Source organism: Bacillus rossius, chromosome 1, assembly GCF_032445375.1.
Source record: "Bacillus rossius redtenbacheri isolate Brsri chromosome 1, Brsri_v3, whole genome shotgun sequence".
Taxonomy (NCBI): Eukaryota; Metazoa; Arthropoda; class Insecta; order Phasmatodea; family Bacillidae; genus Bacillus; species Bacillus rossius.
The window spans coordinates 261,462,121-261,483,329 of NC_086330.1; the positions used below are offsets into that span (position 1 = coordinate 261,462,121).

The following is a 21,209-nucleotide window of genomic DNA, read 5'->3' on the forward strand; positions in this document are numbered from 1 at the left end:
TAAATAGGCTTGGTTTTACATGTTCTATCAAGTCTTTTTAAGCTGTCAATTCGTGTTAACAACCTGCTACACCGATTACAGCTTAACATTTTGCGTAGTGGGTTTTTAGCACAATCATTCCTCTCATGACGTCTAGCATTCCTTCTCATGACAAAATCCTTGCCACAGTATCTACAGCGGATTCCTTCCGATTCAGCTGCAGATAACAATCCATGATCCATGGTAGCTTCTGTGAGTAATGTTAGATACAAAGTGACAGTTGTCCCATTGGAACCATTTTTTAAATATAATTTTTAAAATATTTCATCAGCGAGAGTTAAGTTATCTAATGCAAAGCAAATTGATACAAGTAGTTCTGCTTGTCAAGAACAGATGTCGACACATTTTTGCTTGCAGGTAAATAATATTTATTTTATGTGGTATGCGGGATGCTCACTAATAATCGCAAAAGAAGGAATGCTTCGCTAGACATCAAGGAGAAGGAAGTTCGTCCTTCATGATAGTGTTTCTCTTCCGTCTTATCAGATATTTTTGGACTGAGTAATGTTTTTTTTAATCCACCTTATAAAAAATGTTGTTAGTTCTGATTTAGTACCAGAAATTAACAATTTATTTGCATCACAGGATAAAATGACATAACTCATTAAGTAAAAAGTCCTTCATGCGGAGATCAATTTCTCATCTGTAACCAGAAGCACTCGGAGAAAAACATCAGATGTCTACTCAGGAATAATGAGAAGCACTAAAAGAGAACAACCAAAATATTGTCAATAATAATCAGGAGCACACGGAGAAAAAAACCATAATATTGACAAGAAAAATCAGTAGCACACGGAGAAAACCACCATAATATTGACAAGAATAATCAGTAGCACACGGAGAAAACCACCATAACATTGACAAGAGTAATCGGAAGCACACTGAGAAAACCGCCTGAAGTTTCCTTTAATGACATGAAATTACAGAAAAATAAATAAATAAATAAAAATAAAAACAAAATTACAAAGAATTCTGGCTTGTACTAGAACTCTAACTTTGCACAACATTGAGAAGTTCACAAGCTAGCAGAATCCTTTGCATTTTTTTGTTTTTATTTTTATTTTTTTATTTTTATTTTCTGTAATTTCATGTCATTAAAGAAAACTTGAGGCGATTTTCTCCGTGTGCTTCCGATTACTCTTGTCAATGTTATGGTGGTTTTCACCTTGTGCTACTGATTTTCTTGTCAATATTATGGTGGTTTTCTCCGTGTGCTACTGATTTTTCTTGTCAATATTATTGTTTTTTCTCCGTGTGCTCCTGATTATTATTGACAATATTTTGGTTGTTCTCTTTTAGTGCTTCTCATTATTCCTGAGTAGACATCTGATGGTTTTCTCCGAGTACATCTGGTTACAGATGAGAAATTGATCTCCGCATGAAGGACTTTTTACTTAATGAGTTATGTCATTTTATCCTGTGATGCAAATAAATTGTTAATTTCTGGTACTAAATCAGAACTGACAACATTTTTTTATAAGGTGGATTAAAAAAAAACATTACTCAGTCCAAAAATATCTAATAAGACGGAAGAGGAACAATATCACGAAGGACAAACTTCCTTCTCCTTGATGTCTAGCGAAGCCTTCCTTCTTTTGCGATCATTAGTGAGCATCCCGCATACCACATAAAATAAATGATATTTACCTGCAAACAAAAATGAGTCGACATCTGTTGTTGACAAGCAGAACTTCTTGCATCAATTTGCTTTGCGTTAGATAACTTAACTCTCGCTGATGAAATATTTTAAAAATTATATTTAAAAAATGGTTCCAATTGGAAAACTGTCAGTTTGTATCTAACATTAGTCACAGAAGCTACCATGGATCATTGTTTGTTATCTGCAGCTGAATCGGAAGGAATCCGCTGTAGATACTGTGGCAAGGATTTTGTCATGAGAAGGAATGCTAGAAGTCATGAGAGGAATGATTGTGCTAAAAACCCACTACGCAAAATGTTAAGCTGTAATCGGTGTAGCAGGTTGTTAACACGAATTAACAGCTTAAAAAGACTTGATAGAACATGTAAAACCAAGCCTATTTACGGCATAGAGGACATCGATGGATCCACTAGACTAAAGAAGAGTGATCTGCATTACGACAATAATTTTCCTTGTCTGAGCGTGATGGTATTAGCTCACCCGATCGTGACGAAGAACATAAATTGAAGATTGCTGATGGCTTCGGGAAGACTGAAACTAATGGAAGTATAACACCGTGAAAAGTGAGAATACATTCAAGCCTATATTCAGTAGATCCTCCATTCTTTGTAAAAATGATGGACTCCTAAAAAGGAAGCATGAAGACGATGAACACACTTCGACATCATCGATATCGAATTCATACGGTAATCTGGGTGACGAGGATGTCTTCTACACTGATTGTTACAGTGACTCTGAGGCTATTGACAAAGGCATAGACTGTGATGAAGCACCTAAAGCTGACAAGATCGAAGAATGTGGCGGTGTCCTGAGCCCGAAACGTTGGAAACGACGTGTTATAATAAATAAATCTGATAATTCTTATTATGATCACTGGGACGATTGTGATATTAAAAGTATGTATAATAAACAAGCAAGTAAGATGGTGGTAGAAGAGATTGATTACACATCATGGAAAGATCCAAACATATTGGTTGACCGGCTAAGACTTTTACATGGCTCGCTTTGTGCAGGAAACTATTCGTGCATCAAAGAAATATCCTTCATACTCAAAGAACTGAGGAAAGCTGGCTACATACAATAATGGCTTCTTTTACTTGTATTTGTGTAATGTTGAGAAATAAATTAAATATTAAAAGTAAAAATTTAATGTTTTTATTTCTTGTATTCTGCTTTCCAACTAAGCCTGTGTTTCCGCTACTGTATGTGTGATCATTCCGTTTCCTGTGTGTTCGTTCCATTTCCTGTGTGTTCGTTCCTTTTCCTGTGTGTACTGTGTGTACGTTCCGTTTTCTGTTTGTACATTCCGTTTCCTGTGTGTACATTTTAAACGTTCAGTTTCCTGTGTGTACTGTTTAAACGTTCAGTTTCCTGTGTGTACTGTGTGTACGTTCCGTTTCATGTGTGTACTGAGTGTACATTCTGTTTCCTGTGTGTACTGTGTGTACTTTCCGTTTCCTGTTAGTACTGTGTGTACGTTCCGTTTTCTGTGTGTACTGTGTGTACGTTCTGTTTCCTGTGTGTACTGTGTGAATATTCCGTTTTTTCCTTTGTGTGTACTATTTCTTCATTTCGTTTCCTGTGTGTACTATGTAATCATTACATTTATTGCGCGTAAATTACATGTATTGCGCGTACATTGCGTACATTGCGTGTTGGAGCTGTTGGAGCTTTTGGAGCCGAGTAGACTTGTATCCTTGTAGCTTCATAGACATGTAGTTTCTTAGCCATGCGGTCTTTTAGTCATGCAGTCTCGCTGCCATGTATAACTCGTAACCAGCTAGATCCTTTTAGACTCGTAGGCTTGTAGCGTCGTAGTCTTTTAGACTCATAGCATTGTATCCCAGTATCATTGGAGCTGCTGAATGAAAAGGCAGTTGGAGCATTTGGAGCTGTTGGAGCAGTTGGAGCCTTTGGAGCATTTGGAGCTGTTGAAGAATTTGGAGTATTAGAGCATATGGAGCATTTGGAGCATTTGGAGCATTTGGAGAATTTGGAGCATTTGCAGCATTTGTAGCATTTGGAGCTGTTGGAGCTGTTGGAGCATTTGGAGCTGTTGGAGCTGTTGGAGCATTTGGAGCTAAGAAGTAGTCCTTGCACGTCTATGTAGGGCTAAATGTTTATAAGAAGTAGTAGTTGCACGTCTATGCAGGGCTTAATGTTTATAAAATTGCTGGCTTTCGCAAGTGATCCTGTAGTAGGATAGAAATTTTGTAGTAAATATTATGTTTGTAAAAGAACTTGTGGTGTTTTATTTCTCGAACCTTACACTTTTCTGGTATTTAGATAAAATTTCTTTTAGCTTCGTCCAGGATCGTGCCAAGGACCTTAGTCGACCTTATTAATCAGTATATTGTTTGCAAATTTATTTAATGAATTTTGAACTTTTTCCTGAATTTTAGGTTAATTATTACGAATTTTCCAAGATGCTGGTATTGATGGTTTATAGGATAATGGTAGTATATGATTTAAAGTCTCTTTAAGAATTTTGAAGATGGTTTATTGAAATTATTATTTTTTTAACATAAAATTAAACGTTATTACATCGATCGAGTATCGAACCAAGTACAGGAGCGGATCGAATTAATCTGTAGATGATTGCCTTTTTTAAATTAATTTTGGAATTTTTCCCGCATTTCTAGCTAAATAATTACATGATTTCAAAATGGCGTCCAAATTTCAAGATGGCGGGGGCACCTTGTTATTAAATGATTACTGCACTCTAGCGGATTAGAATAAAACTAGCATGATGGTAAGACATGTACACACACACAAAATGGTGTCCTCCAGCAGACGAATACAAGATGGTGGCAATGACCACTAGCATGTGGTTGCTCCTGGTAGCATGTACCGAATGCCAAATGTCGGATCCATGATAGTCGTCAAGGTCAAAGTCATAGATCAAGGTCAATGTCAAATTTCAAGGTCAAGGTCAAAGTTCAGTGCCAGCAGTTGAGGACAAAAGTATGGTGACCAGAAAATTATACTAACATGGTATCAGCACACTCTAACTGACGGAAACAAGATGGTGGTCTCCAGCAGATGATTTCAAGATGGTGGCCGTCACGAAAAGTGCAACGGTGTTTTGAGGATTTTTATTATTTAATTCGGTTAATTAATTTTTTAATGATTTTTTAATTTTTTCCCGATTTTTAACATAAAAATTACGGATTTTCAAGATGGCTGACGTGATGTCATGTTTCCTGACGATATATATGCTATTAAAAAAGTGGTGGGGGCCAGTCTGCCTGTACCCACCACAGGTGAAGGATCGGTCGCCTTTTTTATTTTTTTGCACTCATCGGTTTAGAACCGAGGACTACAAGCTCCGTGTCATAAAAGTAATTTCTTTTAATATTTTTATCAATAATTTTATTAATTGAATTTTTTTATAAATTTAAAACATTTTTTTTCTCATTAAAATCGGATAATAATTAAAGATTTTAAAGATGGCGGCCGTAACGGAATTTGCAACAGTGACATCATAATTAAAAATGGTGGTCATGGTATCCTTATTCCTATAAATGGCTTACCGGAGGCTTTAGACATTGTTGCTTAAGCCGTTTTTAGGAATTTGGGTTCTTTCTAGGGCAAAACGACTTTTTAGGATTTTCGAAATCCTAATTTTTGAATTGCGGAATTTTTTCAGATTTTTTGGCGGAACTTTTTTCAATATAAATGGTAATTTTGGCGAATTTTGAGGAACTTTGAGCAATTTTTGCCGAATTTTGGCAACTTTTGGCAAGTTTTGAGGGTCGAAGGTCAAGGTCACAACCATCCCAGATGGCCGCCGTGACGTCACAATCCAAGATGGCGGTCGACACCACAGACACAACACACTGAACCCTGTTTCAGGAGCCCCCAAAACATTACTATTTAAGTCTTTTGTTCGCACCAACCTGGCGTTCTCAACAGGCCTGCGCGGAAACCTCGAGCACATAGCCTGCTCGCACTTGCGTGCGTCGCAAGCTACTTCTAATAGCCTGACCCAAACATAAGGGCAGCGCCCACTTCTCTTTTTAACTGCATTAATCGTCTGGACATGCAAATACACTCCCAGAAATGCAGGAGACGTTAAGACGGCATTGGTTTATCAATCAGCATGGCGTTCGTGCATTCTACCGCAATTGTTTCACTGAAAAAATTAACAGCTTCATCAGTCGTGGCGGGTTGAGCTATAGCTGCTAGTTTAGTTTGTCACCGCTTCTACTTAGTAGACGCTTAAACATGCCAAACGCTGCTCTCTCGATACCAGAAAAATTTCCACAATAGCTTTACTGCAATTAATTTCGTAATGCATTTGCTTGAGCAAAACGTGTCGTTAAACACAGCCAAATCCAAGCGGCCTTTACGAAGCAATGACTGCGGCAGCAAAAAGTATTTCAATCCAACAGGCAGCAACGATGGCCGCAATTCCTCGCGACGTCGCCGTTCGTCGCGCCGCGCAGTGGCCAGCTCGCGTACCAACACAAAACGACGAAAGTTATGGTATGACTCGTCACACTAACATGGTGCTCAAAACATCGAAGCTTTGGCGCGCGTACCAGAATAAAGTTTTTAATAATCCGGGTAAAGTCTAAATCATAATTTAAAAAAACAAACAAATTATGACGTAGAGTAAATACAAAAAGCAAATAATGCCCTTAATGACTTAACTAATTAAAAGTAGGTGTAAGAAAATATACTTGATATGCAGGTCGTCTCACGTTTACAAACCTTAAAATGAACTCAGTAACGATGTGTTAATAGTAACTGTATGGCTTCAAATGGACGAAAGATATTTTCCATCTAGTGAAGCCGCCCGACAAGTACACTTCCTGCTGGCTGCTCTTGCAATCCTTTGTCTAGAGCGAACCATCACAGAGGTCGTGCCGATGAGCTGATGAGGTGACGATGTAAAATTGATGGAACTAGTTTGTTGGGGCTAATATCTATACACTGAAGAAAAAATCTTGTACTTTTAAAAAGATAGTCCTTGAAAACTCTTTTGCCAATGATATCACTCGTAAAAATTCATTGCAGAGCTTTGTACCATTTGCAATTTTAAAAATCTCTGCCTTGCAGATTTTCAAGTGATACTGCTTGAAAATGGGTTTCAAAGGAATTTCCTTGTAAAAGTACAAATATATTTTACAGTCTAGAAAACCCATCAGCTCACTGCGACATCCAACATGTTTGAGACTTGTGAATAATCCGGTTGCGACCTTTGCCAGGAACTGAACTCAGATCACTTTAGTTGGAGGTGAGTGGTTCTATCCGATCTTAAGGTTAATGCGAAGGGAAACTTGTTTCAGGTGACGAGGAGAACATTCCCAAGTTCGGATGTGGAGCAGTTCTTGTGAGCAAGTACTATCTTGTCACGGCAGCACATTGCGTCATCAACCTCCCCAACAAGCTGAAAATGCAAGTAGAGCTGGATGTTAGCAACCCAGCGTGTTTACTTAATGTCGGAAGAAATGCAAAAATGTCTGTAGAGTAGCCTAGTGTTAAAATATAAGGGCTATACACTATTAGGTATATGACTACCTATTGTAGCTCTAACAGTTTACATATATATGTGTGTGTATATAAATATGTATAATGTTTTTATGGACTCAATAACTGCTGTAATCTTGCACATATCACTTACGACCCGTAAAATAAATTATAATAATGTAATATTTCGGTTCATATCGTTTATTGGCATAATCCTACCCAAGGAGTAGCAATGGGGAACTTTTTTTTTAAAAACAGAAAAAGTTCTATAGCTTCCATAATATGAAATATATAACATCGGTTTAAAGTGTTCTTACTCGTCGGAGTAATACCGAAACCTTTTTATCTAAATAAATTATTGATACGACCACCGGTTCCTGGGAAGAGGGGGGGGGGGGGGGGGGGGGGAAACGAGACAATTAGAACAAAAATCTAGAAGTCCCTAAGTAGAAACATCATTGAATCCGTTCAGATTGTTTGTAAATCATATAAATGTTATATGAAACTTTTGTCTGAACTAATTTTTGATAAGATGAACTATTACTGCAAGTGGTTTAAAAAAATAAGGTGTTATAATTATTAGAAACAGTTCGATTGCATAATCTGTTGCTATAGTTAATACAGTCATATTTTTAATATATTTTAATTGATATACAAATACAGATGCTAGAAGTGGTCCTAATAAACCAATTTGTAGTTTCTTCGACATGATTGTTAATTACAAATCTCCGCTACATATTTCATCTCTAGAATGCCTCATAATTACGATTTATTTCAAATTTTTGAAATCAACAATTTTAAAGTTGTTGCTCTTTACTACTGCCAATTTTCAACATGTCAAATTATAAATATTATTCATTAAAATATTGTTCTGCTTGATTATGAACGGTTTAGATTTGGGACAGTTAACGCTTTTAAGTGATCGATGAAGACATATAAATAATGGATTAAGAACAGAGAGAGTACGGTCTTGTACAAGACGACACTCTCTCACTGTACGCTCGTTGCACACTTTTGCCCACTTTTTGAGGTCCATGTTTTATTTCGAATCATAAGCAAATATTTAGCTTACTGTCCAAAGCAATGTTTGTCGATAGTTACGGGTGAGGACATGGGTGGCAGGGAATGCCAAATAACATAATTTAGGTTAAGGAACATGTGACCGGAAACGAAAATCTGCAGTGTTAAAGGCACTAAATATAAGCGGACGAATTTGAATTTGGCGGGCTTCAGGGGAACTCTCCATTGGCTGAGAGGACGCGATCGCAGCGCGGTGGCGTTCAATAGCTCCACGGGAAGTAGGCGAAGAGCCGGCGCAGACGTTTAGAGTTAGTCATACGCTTCATATGGCTTCATATGAGACTCACAGTTCCAGACAGTTGCTGGTTAGGGCGTGCAAAATTCTTTCCTGTTCAGTACACGTATGTTGTGAAAGTGCCTTTTGTAAACTCGCTCTGCTCCTACTGCACAATTTACATGTCGGCCTCCTCTGCGAATGTAAAGTCTGACGTGCTATTGCTGTTTGTCACTGTGCTTAATAACAGTCAACAATTCGCACATGACAAGCTTGTAAATGTACTATAAAAAACAATACAACGTGTTTTTACACTCTATTGCTGGTTGACGGTGTACTTCAAATAACTCTTATACACCTGCGTTTGCTTGGTTTGACATTCCCCGCCCCACCCTTCAAATTGAATTCCCACAATTTTCGATGATAAGGTAATAATCAAAATTAATTGTATTTTGAATAAATCGATTTCTATTTTGACTTGAAATATGTCACTGACGATGTAAAATGAAATTGTTTTTTATAAAATAATTATTTTTAGTAGAGCGATATTTTATAAGAACAAGACCACATATTTAAACATATATTTAAAAGAACTGAAATACATTTTAACATTGGCCACTCAGTGCACGATGACACGATGACAGCACGTGTAGTGTGCAGAGGGCAGATCCCAGTTCGCTCGAGGGTGACCGGCAGGGTGCGTGTGGGCCGGATGAGCCGACTGCAGTGATGGTCCGTGTGGCTGCCGCAGAGGCGTGGTGCGGCTGGGCGAGAACGACTCCAGCACGGACCCCGACTGCCAGGGAGGCTTCTGCAGCGACCCGGTGATGGACTACCGGGTCGCCGAGGTCGTGGCGCACCCCGCGTACGGCCGCTACAAGAACGACATAGCGCTCATCCGCACTGACCGCGAGGTCGAGTTCACAAGTCAGTGCCTTCCACAGTTTGCTTTCTCACTTCATTTGCGTCTTTCTATGTCTTTTAGTTACACAGGTGCAAATAGTCTGTGGGATCTTACTGTATCTCAGAAAGTTCAAATCCATTAAAAATCGCTTGAAATGTTACACTTTATAAAGTTAGTACTTTTCTTTTAAAGTATAATGCAATTACAAAAGTATTGACTTTTTAAAGGTAATATGGTATTTGAGTAACGAAGACTAAATAAATAAAATAATAGACTTGAAACACCACTAAACATACATCCATGAGAAACAGACATTATGACCATAGTCTCTATCACATAACCAAATACCTATTCATACTTACTTATGGATCAGATAAAAGTAGATGCAATTTGGGAGTTTAACATCAAGTGCAGGATCTAGGATCCAAATTGACTTGAACACATTCTCCTTAGTGACCTTGACCTTTCACCTTGACCTCAAAGAAATTTAAGTCGGTGATGTGGATTATTGACTTTGAGCACGACGACCTTAAACTCTGTGACCTTGACCACGACCAATTCAAACTTTGTGACCTTGATCTACCAAAGCTTTTATGTTCCTTATAGAAATATTAAATTTAATTTATATACAAAATACATTGGATGCGCTGTGATTCTAACCGTCGCAGCTCAGACTTCTAGGTTGGAAAACATATGACTTTAACCGCACGGCCATCGAGATATTTACCAGACTGAGAATTTAATCAGGTATATAGAAAATAACCTACATATTCGGACTTGTAATTTTTTCTTTATTTGAAGGAATAATATCATTATCTGTTAGAGACAGAAACGCCATCTTGTTTTAAGTACTTGCTACCAGGAGTGATAGTTAACAAACATGACGTATGATAGAGAGTGCTGTCACAATTTTATTTCAGTCCAAGACATTTGGAGCCAAGTAGTCTCGTAGCCATGTAGACTTGTGTCCTGGAAGCTTCGTAGTCCTGTAGTCTCGCAATCATGTAACCATGTGTTCTGGAAGCTTCGTAGTCCTGTAGCCTCGCAGTCTCGTTACCTTGTAGACTCGTAGTTGCGTAATCTCATAACCTTGTAGACTCGTAGTCGCGCAGTCCCATAAAATTGTAGACTCGTAGACGCGTAGTAATGATGCCTTGGAGCCTCGTAGACTTGTAGCTACGTAACCACGTAGCCTTGTTATCTTTTAACATAATGATGCTGGAGCTGTTGGAGCCGAAGAGATAATTTAGCCGAAGACATATGCAGCAATTGGAGCCTTGTAAACTTGTATCTTCGTAATCAAGTACCTTTGTAGTCACGTAGTCATGTAGTCTCGTATCTTCGTAGCCTTATAGTCTTGTAGTTAAATAGCGGCAAGACCTATGACTAATTGGAGTCAAATACTTTTACGTCATTGATTGTTGGAGCCAAAACACTGTTGGAGTCAAATAACAGTTGGAGGCATTATATCCTAACTTAACAATGACAAGCGCATTAAACTGAGTTGAATGCAGAAAGTGAAAATGCACTTCTTTTTCGTTAAACGCGCTTCTATTTTGTAGAATTTCCGACCAATTGTGCTTTCTTTTCTTTAAATGCTTGACCTGCGTGAACATTGCGTGTATTGCGTGTAAATTGCATGTATTGCGTGTACATTACAAGTCAATTGCGTGTCTTGCGTGTCTTTTGAGTGTATTGCTTGTCATTTGCGTGTATTGCTTGAACATTGCGTTTATTGCGTGACAGTTGCGTGTATTGCGTGTCAATTGCGTGTATTGCGTGTACATTGCGAGAACATTACGTGCACACTGCATGAACATTGCGTGAACATTGCGTGTATTGCGTGTATTGTGTGTTTACCGCGTGTATTACGTGGTCATAATATTTGTCGAATAGGTTTCCAAATGTGTTACGTTACTTTAGTGTGTTAATTTTTTAAAAATATGTTTTGAAACACACCTTATAGTAAATGGTTCTTGATTTGACTAGCATACTATTCCGACGGTTGCATGTATATAAGCGAGTCCTCAGACGTTGGGATTTTCAGTTTGTTACTGTCGACGGTGTAAGGATCACATAGTTTGTCTCATCTGGTGCATAAGTCGCGTAATTACCTCTTCTCGCGAACTCAATGGCATCTTTACCGTTTAACGCCGAACTCGATGGAGGCTGTACCATCGACTAAGGGAACCCTGGCGTCAGCGACGACAATGAAGGAGCAGATCCCGTTGGCAACTACGACGTCAAAACTAGAGGAGACTTCAAAAGTCGTGGTACCGTCATCAGAAGAGATCTTATTGACTTTTGTGCTGGCTGCACTGGAAACCACGATGAACGACGTTTCACCCTCGATGGAGACTTCAATGGCTGTTAATTCACCAACTAACGAGCATAGATGCCGTTACTACGTAAGGGTTTTCTCAAACAACAGCAATGCTTGACGACACAAGAAGAGATAATGTGCTAAGAATCCTCATCGCAATATGTTTGGATTTGAGAAATGTCATAAGCAAATTTCCAGAAAAGATAATATGAAAACGCACATGAAGACATGCAAATGCCGTGCTGTACGGCGGAAGGTACGGGTTTCGCTTCAACAACGATGCATTGATGTCCATAAGAGTATGCCGGGAATTGGTACAACTGTAGCAACATCAGTATCTGGATCGGGTCTGAAAGGCTCGTCTTCATCACCGCGGTATCCTTGCAGCTACTGCGATGTCTTTCGCTTTTTCCCATGTAGCACGATGAAATGAACGGAGTAAATGTGTAAAGAATCATTCTCGTACGATGTTTCACTGCCATGAGTTTCATGTTTGGTTTACTCGTATTGACAGTTTGCAACAACATGCGAACAAATGTAAAGGTGAAGTCCGTGTGCCTACTGTCGAACTAAGTGCAGAAATTTTGGGTCTTCAGTTTAAATTGGAGACTCGTGAGCGTACAAGCAAAATAACAGATGTGCAGCAACCGATTTCTATGACGTCTGGACATGACACTAAATCCAAGACTGTGTTCGGTGCATTACATGTGAATGATATTGGGTTCTACTTGGCACAGTCTGCATTTCGTGGAACATTGAAAGACTACTAATATCTAAATACGTTCAGTGAATTGAAGGACATTTGTACTTTTCTTGACGATATCAGACAGAACATAATCGAACAGCTTACTGATGACGTAGCAACAAACGGACCTTTAAAATATAACTTGTGGCTGGACTATGTATATGGAAAACCATATCCGTTCGATGACAAAGTGAAGACGTGCGCATTCAAGACATCGGCTGCAGTAATTAACAGTTCTGACAATGTTTAGCAAACTGTTAAACACAGTGTCCAGAAACTCTATCAAAAAGAGGAATACTATGTTGGTAAAGGATCTGGCTGGTCTTTGTCTAGTATAAACTGATTAGAGCTAAGAATTAGTCATTTCACGCCGATGCAGGACTAATTGTTTATCAGATTGCTAACTTCGCAAGTGTTCATGTAGTAGAATAGAAATTATGTAATAAATATTGTTTGTAAAAGACCTTATGATGTTTTATTTCTCTTACCAGTCACTTTTGTGGTATTTTTAATTAAAGTTATATTTTTCTTCGCCCAGGGTTCTAACCAAGGACCTTAATCGATCTAATTTATCAGTTAATTAATGAGTGATTTTTTTGATGAATTTTGAACTTTTTCACGAATTTATTGGTTAATTATTACGATTTTTCAAAATGGCGGACATAAAGACTTATATGATGTTGTTTGGCTAGGAATCTAACCTTATTTTAGGACTTTGAACATGATTTATTAAATTGTTATTTTTACAAAAATTTTTTTTTGCATTGCCTACGGATCGAACCGAGGATAGGAACTGATCTAATCAATCAGTATAATGATTGCAAAATTATTTAATGAATTTTGGAAAATTTTTCCGAATTTCTAGCTAAATAATTACTCATTTCCAAGATTGCTACGAAATGTCAAGATGGCGGGTGCCACAGTAATAATATATGATTACTACACACTATCGGGTAAAACTTAAACTAATATGATGGTATAACCCCCAATAGACGAAAACAAGATGGTGGCCTCCAGCAGACATAAACATGATAATGTATATGACGTCATACAAGATGATAATATATACCTTGGCATTAGTGGTGGGAGATCAATCTGTCGGCGGCTTTCGCGGAGGAAGGATCTATGAATATTTTTATTATTTTTGTCCTTTCCGGGGTCGAACCGAGGACTCCATGATGTAAGTACATTTTTAAAAAGCAATTTTATTACATTTTGATTAATTAGTTTCTTTTTAATTTAGCCCGGTTTTCTAGCATAAAAATGTACAGTTTTTCAAGATGGCAGCCGTAACGAAAAATGCACAGTTATAGAATACGATATGGTGGCCGTTAAGTAAAGTGTAAAGATGACGTTATACTCGTCCAAGATGGCGGGCATAAAAAATCATGCAATGTTTCTAGAATCCAACGAAAATTGCAACATTAGGGAGTGAGCATTCGATTCCCTTTTTCAATTCTTATTTTTATATGTTTAAAGTAAACATATAGGTGTATATATATTTTTGAATTCTGTCTATAATCAAAATATATTTCAAAATCTGTGCTAGTTTTATTGCGGTAATGTTAAGGTTATAGCAGTTGGGTGTGTTGTAAGAAATATATTGATTACATATAAATATTTTATTTATTTCAGACTTTTCTAGTTAATATGCAAAACTGTATAAAGTTTAATAAATTTAATATTTATATAGTCTACAGAATAACATTCATCATTACTTCTCAAAAAATTAGTAGGGTTGTGTATTTTTTTTCGTTTTAGATATTTTTAATGTATATGAGTATCAATTTAATTAATACAAAAATGATACAAGAATATGTAAATCACTTTTTATTTGGTCTCAACATAAATTTGATTTCCTTGTCATAATTTTTGACCTGTGTAAAAGAATAATTGATAAAAAAAGGACTTAATATAATTTAATATTTCGAGGTAATGATATAAAATTTTATTACATTGAGAGTTTTATCTGTACATTACACTGTTTATGATGGATACTATGTAGTTTCAGGATACTTTTTATGTTGTTCTAGCTAGATTTTTTAGATCTTATATAATATAATTAATAATTTGTTACATGTTTGTGCGTCATGCAGAATGGATTAAACCGATATGCGTAATCGCTGGACCGCTGATGAACAAGAGCTTTATCGGAGACCATCCTGACGTAGCGGGATGGGGAGTGTACGGCCTTGGTAAGAAACTGTTATCTAAGATATGCTGTTTTTTTTAGAACAATTAATAACCTTCTTTTCATTTAGTAGGAAAAAAAATATATTCCAGTCTTAGAGACAGTTTACATCTAAATGACATCCCCTCAGATGTGCTCACCCATATAATAGCGATAAATGAATATAACATTTCTGGAAAAAATATTGGATAATACTTTCGTTTGTTTTACTTAATGGGAATTATATAGATTTTATTTAAAATAAATTCTTTAAAAAACAAAAATAACAATTCAAGTGTGAGTACATTTTTGGGTGTTTCTGTTCATATATTTTTAAATAAGTGGAACAGCAATCCACGCCCGACAGTTAGAAGTGGGATTCCGTGACAACTATACACTAAGGTTTATAGATGTGTGCAAAAATATATATTCGTTTTTTTTTTAAATTGATGAATTCCAAATATTTTTAAAAATCATGATAAAAACAGCACATATAGCTGTAAATGTTCGTGTTTCTGCTAATTATGGGCAGTCTAACAATGAAAGGGATACTGTTTTTTTAAAATATGTTTACAAGTAACCATTACTAAAATTCAGTACAGCCAGAATAGATATCTCAATTAAGAACCTTCACAAAATAGTTAATAATAGGTATATGTAAATTATCCAAAAAAAGCAATTAGCTTTGTTTTTTTTTATAAAAATCATAGATAATGTACAAACAGAATAAATAATTATTTGACTTAATATCTCTGTATTTTTTTCTAAATTACACCATATTCAAAATTGTTATGTGTTAGATTTTTTAAGTCCTTACAACATTAAGAGTAGCGTTGAATAAAGCCATGTAGGCTTGCAGGAAAAAATAAACCTTACCGTGAAAGGTTGAACACCGATTCTGGTGAGAAACGTAAGAAAGCTACAGCTGTGATTTTTTTTATAGTCGATTAAAATAAAAGTCTGAGAAATCACATGCACGGATGTGAAAATATTATGTAACTTGCTCATCAGTTGTTTTGAAACAGTAGCATTATTTTAATCTGGCACGTTCGCGGACTTGTGTATTCCAGTTTAGCAATTTCGCTAATTAACAAAAAATCTAACATTCAAATATTATTATGCCCTACAATATTATTTTAAACAAAAGTGTTGGTCTTCTTCAATAAGTTATCACTGAAATGTGACAATGGAACGTAAAATGTTAGCCACTATAAAACAAGAAACAATGTTCTGGAATGAAAACTGACGACTGCGGCGATAAACGTTGAAAGAATTAAAAAAAAAAAAAAAAAAAAAAAAAAAAAAGCCGCAGGTCAGGTTCGCACCGTAGATTTATCGTGGAAATGTTAGGCTGAAATCATAAATGTTTCGTATTTAATCACTGTATTCTGTTTGGACTAACGCTGGCCACTGTATGCCCCATAGCTCAGCTAAGTAATCACAAACGCAGTTTTTTTTAAATTTCCTTTTCGACACTTCCGTAGCTCTCACATTCTCTCGGCACTGGACTTTTTGGATTCGTTTTGACACGAGCTTTCCTCTGACTAACGTTTTCTGTAATTTCAAATATATTTACAAGTCCTATGAGTAAAAAAAAAAGCTCCTCACAGTGACCCCGCACCAATGTCTTCAGCTACACGCGTTTACGCGCTGCACCAGTTTATAACTTTACACAGAGATGATTCGTGACAGACACGCGCATGCGCCTACACTGGTGCGATGACGCCACAGGCAAAAAAAAAAAACAATTTTCCCCACAAACACGTACGGTACAGACATGATCTATCTATTGCGTTTCAAATCTGACGGTATTTTGTCACACCAGAAATCCGACTGTCACTGTACGAGCGAATACACGTTTTCACGTCAAAACACCGGTGAAGCAGGAATGCGGCCAGGGGCGACATTAACAGCCGGGATCCACAAGCGAAAACCTGAACGCGACTGGTTCGATAGCTGCCGGACTTCATAACAGCGAAAATTAATAGTGCCAGATTGAATACCTTTTACTGCAGCCACCTAGATTAAAAACACATACATATGAAGTATTTGATTGTTAAAAATATTATGAATATTAAATGAATTATAGCCTATCAATGGCTGTTAATATAGAAGGTATTTTCAAGAATGGTTAGAACATTGGCTTCTCCGCTTCATGTCTCGATATAAATCAACCTGTAGAAAACACCTTGATGGATTGATAGTGTGGAAAATTTAAAAATAAAAAACCCTTAACTATATGTCAATGATTTATTGAAGCTGGTGGCATGTATTGACAAAATGCGAGTATAGGTACTAGGATAAAATAATGTGTGTTTAAATCAGTATTGTAGCACGAATTAACTGTAGTCAATTTCCAAAGTATTCCACTAATGGAAACCTTTTAATACCGATTAAAATGTTTCATTCGTTTGTAAGCAATTAGTTGGTAGCGAATGTTTCCTACCTGACTGCAATCCACGCTTTTTCTGTTTAGTCCCTGAGTGTAACCTTTGCTAGGCAGGACCGTCCAGAGAGACTGAGGGCCTGGGGGGAAATTATTTTCTAGGGCATCTCCCTATTACTTAAAGTGCAAAATTTTAAATCTAAACTTAAAAAAATACTAAACATTATCAACACCATAACTGTATAGGTGATATACACGTATCTCATAAATTATAAGATTTATAATGAATTTCGTTAGCAAAAGACATGTAATTTTCGTCTTATCAGTTTAAACACATAAAGTACGGTTGGGCAAAGAGGAAAAACTTAGTAGTGCTGATTTTTAAACTGACTTGTAATTGACGAATTTACGTTAAGACTTCAAAATTGGTGGTTACTCTACTTCAACTATATTAGTACATAACAGAATTTTACAATCACTTTAGAAATAAGTTAAGTTGGACTATAGATATGGATAGAAACAAGGATGTATAGCACGGATTTAGTCCCCACGCCACCCCTACACATGGTCTCGACGGCCACGTGCACGTGAATGCAGCTTGGGTGCACATGTTGGCAGACAAACCGGAGCGGAGCGTGCGCATGCAGAAGGCACGGCTGCAGGTGGTGGAGAGCGGGCAGTGCGAGCCCACGTACCGGCGGCTCGTCCGACTCGACGACACGCAGATGTGCGCGGGCGGCACCGTCTGCGTGGGCGACTCCGGGGGACCGCTCATGCTGCTCGACGGCAGCCGCTACTTCCTCGTGGGCGTGCAGTCACTGAGCTCCAGTCGCTGCGGCTCCTCCGGCAAGCCCGGCGTCTACACGCGCGCCTCGGCCTTCATGCAGTGGATCATGGAGCACATGCACCCGTGACACCTCCTCCAGCTCGCAGCATGGCCATGCCATTTGTTGGGGTCCTCTCCTTCATCGAATGCAAACTTTCAATAATAAAGAATAACACATTCTTCACAATCTCTAAATTATGTATTCAATATAATGTATTTACATTATTATAGTCACTTATAATTGTTTTTATAAACCTTGCAATTTTTAGCACTTGAATGTTCGCAAACTAACCATTCTTTCGAGAAGTATTTGATTAAAATGCTTTCAAGAGGTGTGTTAATGTTTATTGAAATGAATTTACATTTTTGTTTTCCACAAGTCTAATAAATTTTAATTCTGAAAATTTTTAAAATACTCTTTCGTGGTTTATTAAATTTTTTTATTCGTATGTGCAGCACAGGAGGTAAGAAATAATAAGGTGTCATTTAAACAAAGTAAAACAAACAAATACCACGATCCCATGGATGGTAATACTTTGTTATAATGGTTTTTATGGCTCGTAGAATGACTTTCAAGCCAATTTTACATTGAAACTTGTAAAATAAGAGCCACAACTTCTTGACTGGGAAAATTAAACGAAACCGATATTTCCAAAAACTATACAGCTATATATTTATTTCTGTATATCTCAATGAATTGTAAAGAGATTAGGTAAGGCTGGTATTCCAAGACAAAAAAATAAGGGTTTTGGCGTTGAATATGCTTTCCTAACTATATTTCTAGTGCACGATAAGACATGGCCAGTGCCATATTTTTAGGCAAAAATTTTAAATCCCTACTCGTTTCCATCATGTTGATCTATTTACGCGCATGCGGTAGAGCTCACTTTTTCGTTGATTTCTCCCAGATGGCTGAACCGCATCTGGTGCCATTAACTCGTATATAGTTTTTTTCTAATAATAATAATGGGACATACCAAACGTATTGGTGTTGCGAATGAAACTTTATGACAGTGATACATCCTGGAATACATTTTGTACACTTTAATGGTCATAAAAACAAATAATCTTAACTTTAACTTAAACCATTGAAATCACACCATTTTATTCGCGCAATAATGTTGCTATCTGTATAATATTTTGCATAGAAAAATTATCGATGGTTGCCAAATGTCCCTTAGAATGCACTGAAATCAGTTTCTAGCCTCGGGCAAAGCGCAGTTTATTTAAACGGTTTGCTTTTTCGTTACCTACCAATGATTGTGTTTGGTCACGTTCTGGAATATGGTTTGCGTGTTAGGTTACGGTTGTATTTCACCAAAAAAGTGCTCATGCTCTGTCCCTTACCCGAATGTCTGGGTGTACCGCCCTAAGAGAGTATTTGGAACTCACATAAAAATATATTTCTCTTGGAACACATAATTTTCTTTTTTTCCTTCAAAATGGCTTCTTATGATATAAAAGATGTAATACTTGTATTTAAATTATTTTTGAACTTTAAAAATTAATAAAATTGTATATTAAAAATTGTCTACGGAGAGATGTTAATAAATTAAGCGAAAGGAAATTAAATTAAATTTTGTTTCAAATATATATAAAAACTAGCTGCCCGACCCGGCTTCACACGGCTATACTAATGGAAAAAAATTAAGCCACATCTCTTATTTACACAAATAGTAAATAAAAAAATTCAGTGAAAATTTATTACAATGTTGTATAATGTACCGGAGACAAAATGAATAGCACCGATGGTTTCCCGACTCGTGCACGCAACGTACAACTGATGTACCCGTACTTCGCTACGGCAGTCTACAGGCAGATCACTCTTGCGCCGCTCATTATACATGCCCCTCCTTGTGGGTACGCCACTGCCGCGCGATGCCTGTTGCCATGAAGACGCAGAAGGCATGAACAATGCAAAATCCTGTTCTCATGCAGACAAAGTACCCACTGTTGCCTGATTTTAACCACCCATGGGATCTAATTTTCGGAAAATGTCATCCTGCGTAACATAAGGAACATTACTGTGAAGTTTCAAGTCTGTAAAATATATATACTTAAAAAAAAAGGCAACAAAAAAACAAATTAAACACAGTGAGAGGAAAAAAAAACAATAGTTTATGTTTGCGATTTAACGTGATAAAAAGTATTTAATTACTAATTGAACTCTTATGAGGGTACTGATTGCTTCGTTGTTAATATCACACGGGTGTTTTTTACTTGTATGGGGAAATTAAGAATGATAAGGCATCTAGTGCGTGGCAACAATGTTAATAGGCAATAGGAAATAAACTTCTAGCGCCTGCGGTATTGTCAACACACACTTCATATGTGTACTGCATGTTGTATCTAACCCCCTCCAACGTATTTGATTCTAAATTTGACTGTTAGTATGGATCCCTAATGTTATTGATAATATAATATAGTCTATAGCCTTCCTCGTTAATGTACTATCCAACACTGAAATAATTTTTCAAATCGGACCAGTGATTCCTAAGATTAGCGCGTTCAAACAAACAAACAAACTCTTCAGCTTTATAATATTAGTACAGATAACTCGAAGATTCCAGTCAGCTCTAACTTGGGGCTTTTGGGTATATCTCTCCGCAGTTATCATCAAACAATTGAAAGCATAGGGTGAAATGTGAACTTAGTAGTATTTAATACACCTTCTGCAAAGAATAACAGCTGCTGTGGAAGGTAAAAGCAGTACTGACTGGCTCCGAAGTTTCAGACATACACAGGTTGATTCCTGGTTGAATTTTAATAGCACTATACCCATGGACTGAATTGAATAACAAATGACAACATTAGTGAAAAAATACACATTTATTATAAAAAAATCCAAATTGTACACCAGATTTTGCGAATTGTAATTTAAAGGTGAGAAGAGTTGTGGGAAAGCGTTCAGCTGCAGGAAGACAGGGTTGCAGTGCTCTGTAGTCTGCGGCCACTGCAGCGGGGCTCATGCGACAATGTGCTAGACATCGCACTTGAGCTGTATTCCCACTCCCGAGTCAGCGACGATCTGCCAGATATCGAGATGCTGGAGGACGTCCTATGGCCAGTTCTCACAGAAGACATCGACCACCCTGCTGCAGCGTTTCCAGTGGAGAAACCGACGAATGTTCATACGGGCCCTTCAGAGAGAGAAAAATGTACTTTGAATTCCAGAAATTAAACTTATTGATTATTATTTCATTTACTTTAATTAATTATTTCCAATAATTAATATTGAAAAAATTATTTTATAATCAATGCTTTAAATCTTCTTTGGTTTACGTTTTTTTGAAAATTTTAATTTTTTATATGAACTTCTTATGTTTAGAAGCTATAAGAAGATTTTTATAAATATTGTTTTAATACTGTTAATTTGTTATTATACTA

At 36.9% G+C, this 21,209-nt stretch overlaps 1 protein-coding gene across 4 annotated transcripts in view; it reads left to right on the top strand.

Annotated features, from left to right (window-relative positions):
• LOC134527532 (CLIP domain-containing serine protease B4-like) overlaps nt 1-18,235 on the top strand; it is a 57,123-nt gene extending 38,888 nt beyond the window's left edge. For all 4 annotated transcript variants that reach the window (XM_063360285.1, XM_063360284.1, XM_063360287.1 and 1 more), the window contains 4 exons: nt 6,994-7,102; nt 9,220-9,395; nt 14,537-14,635; nt 17,615-18,235. In XM_063360285.1, the coding sequence (XP_063216355.1) occupies nt 6,994-7,102; nt 9,220-9,395; nt 14,537-14,635; nt 17,615-17,910 (680 nt within the window). In that variant the 3' untranslated portion in view covers nt 17,911-18,235. The remainder of the gene's footprint in view (nt 1-6,993; nt 7,103-9,219; nt 9,396-14,536; nt 14,636-17,614) is intronic.
• Nucleotides 18,236-21,209: the final 2,974 nt, after the last annotated feature.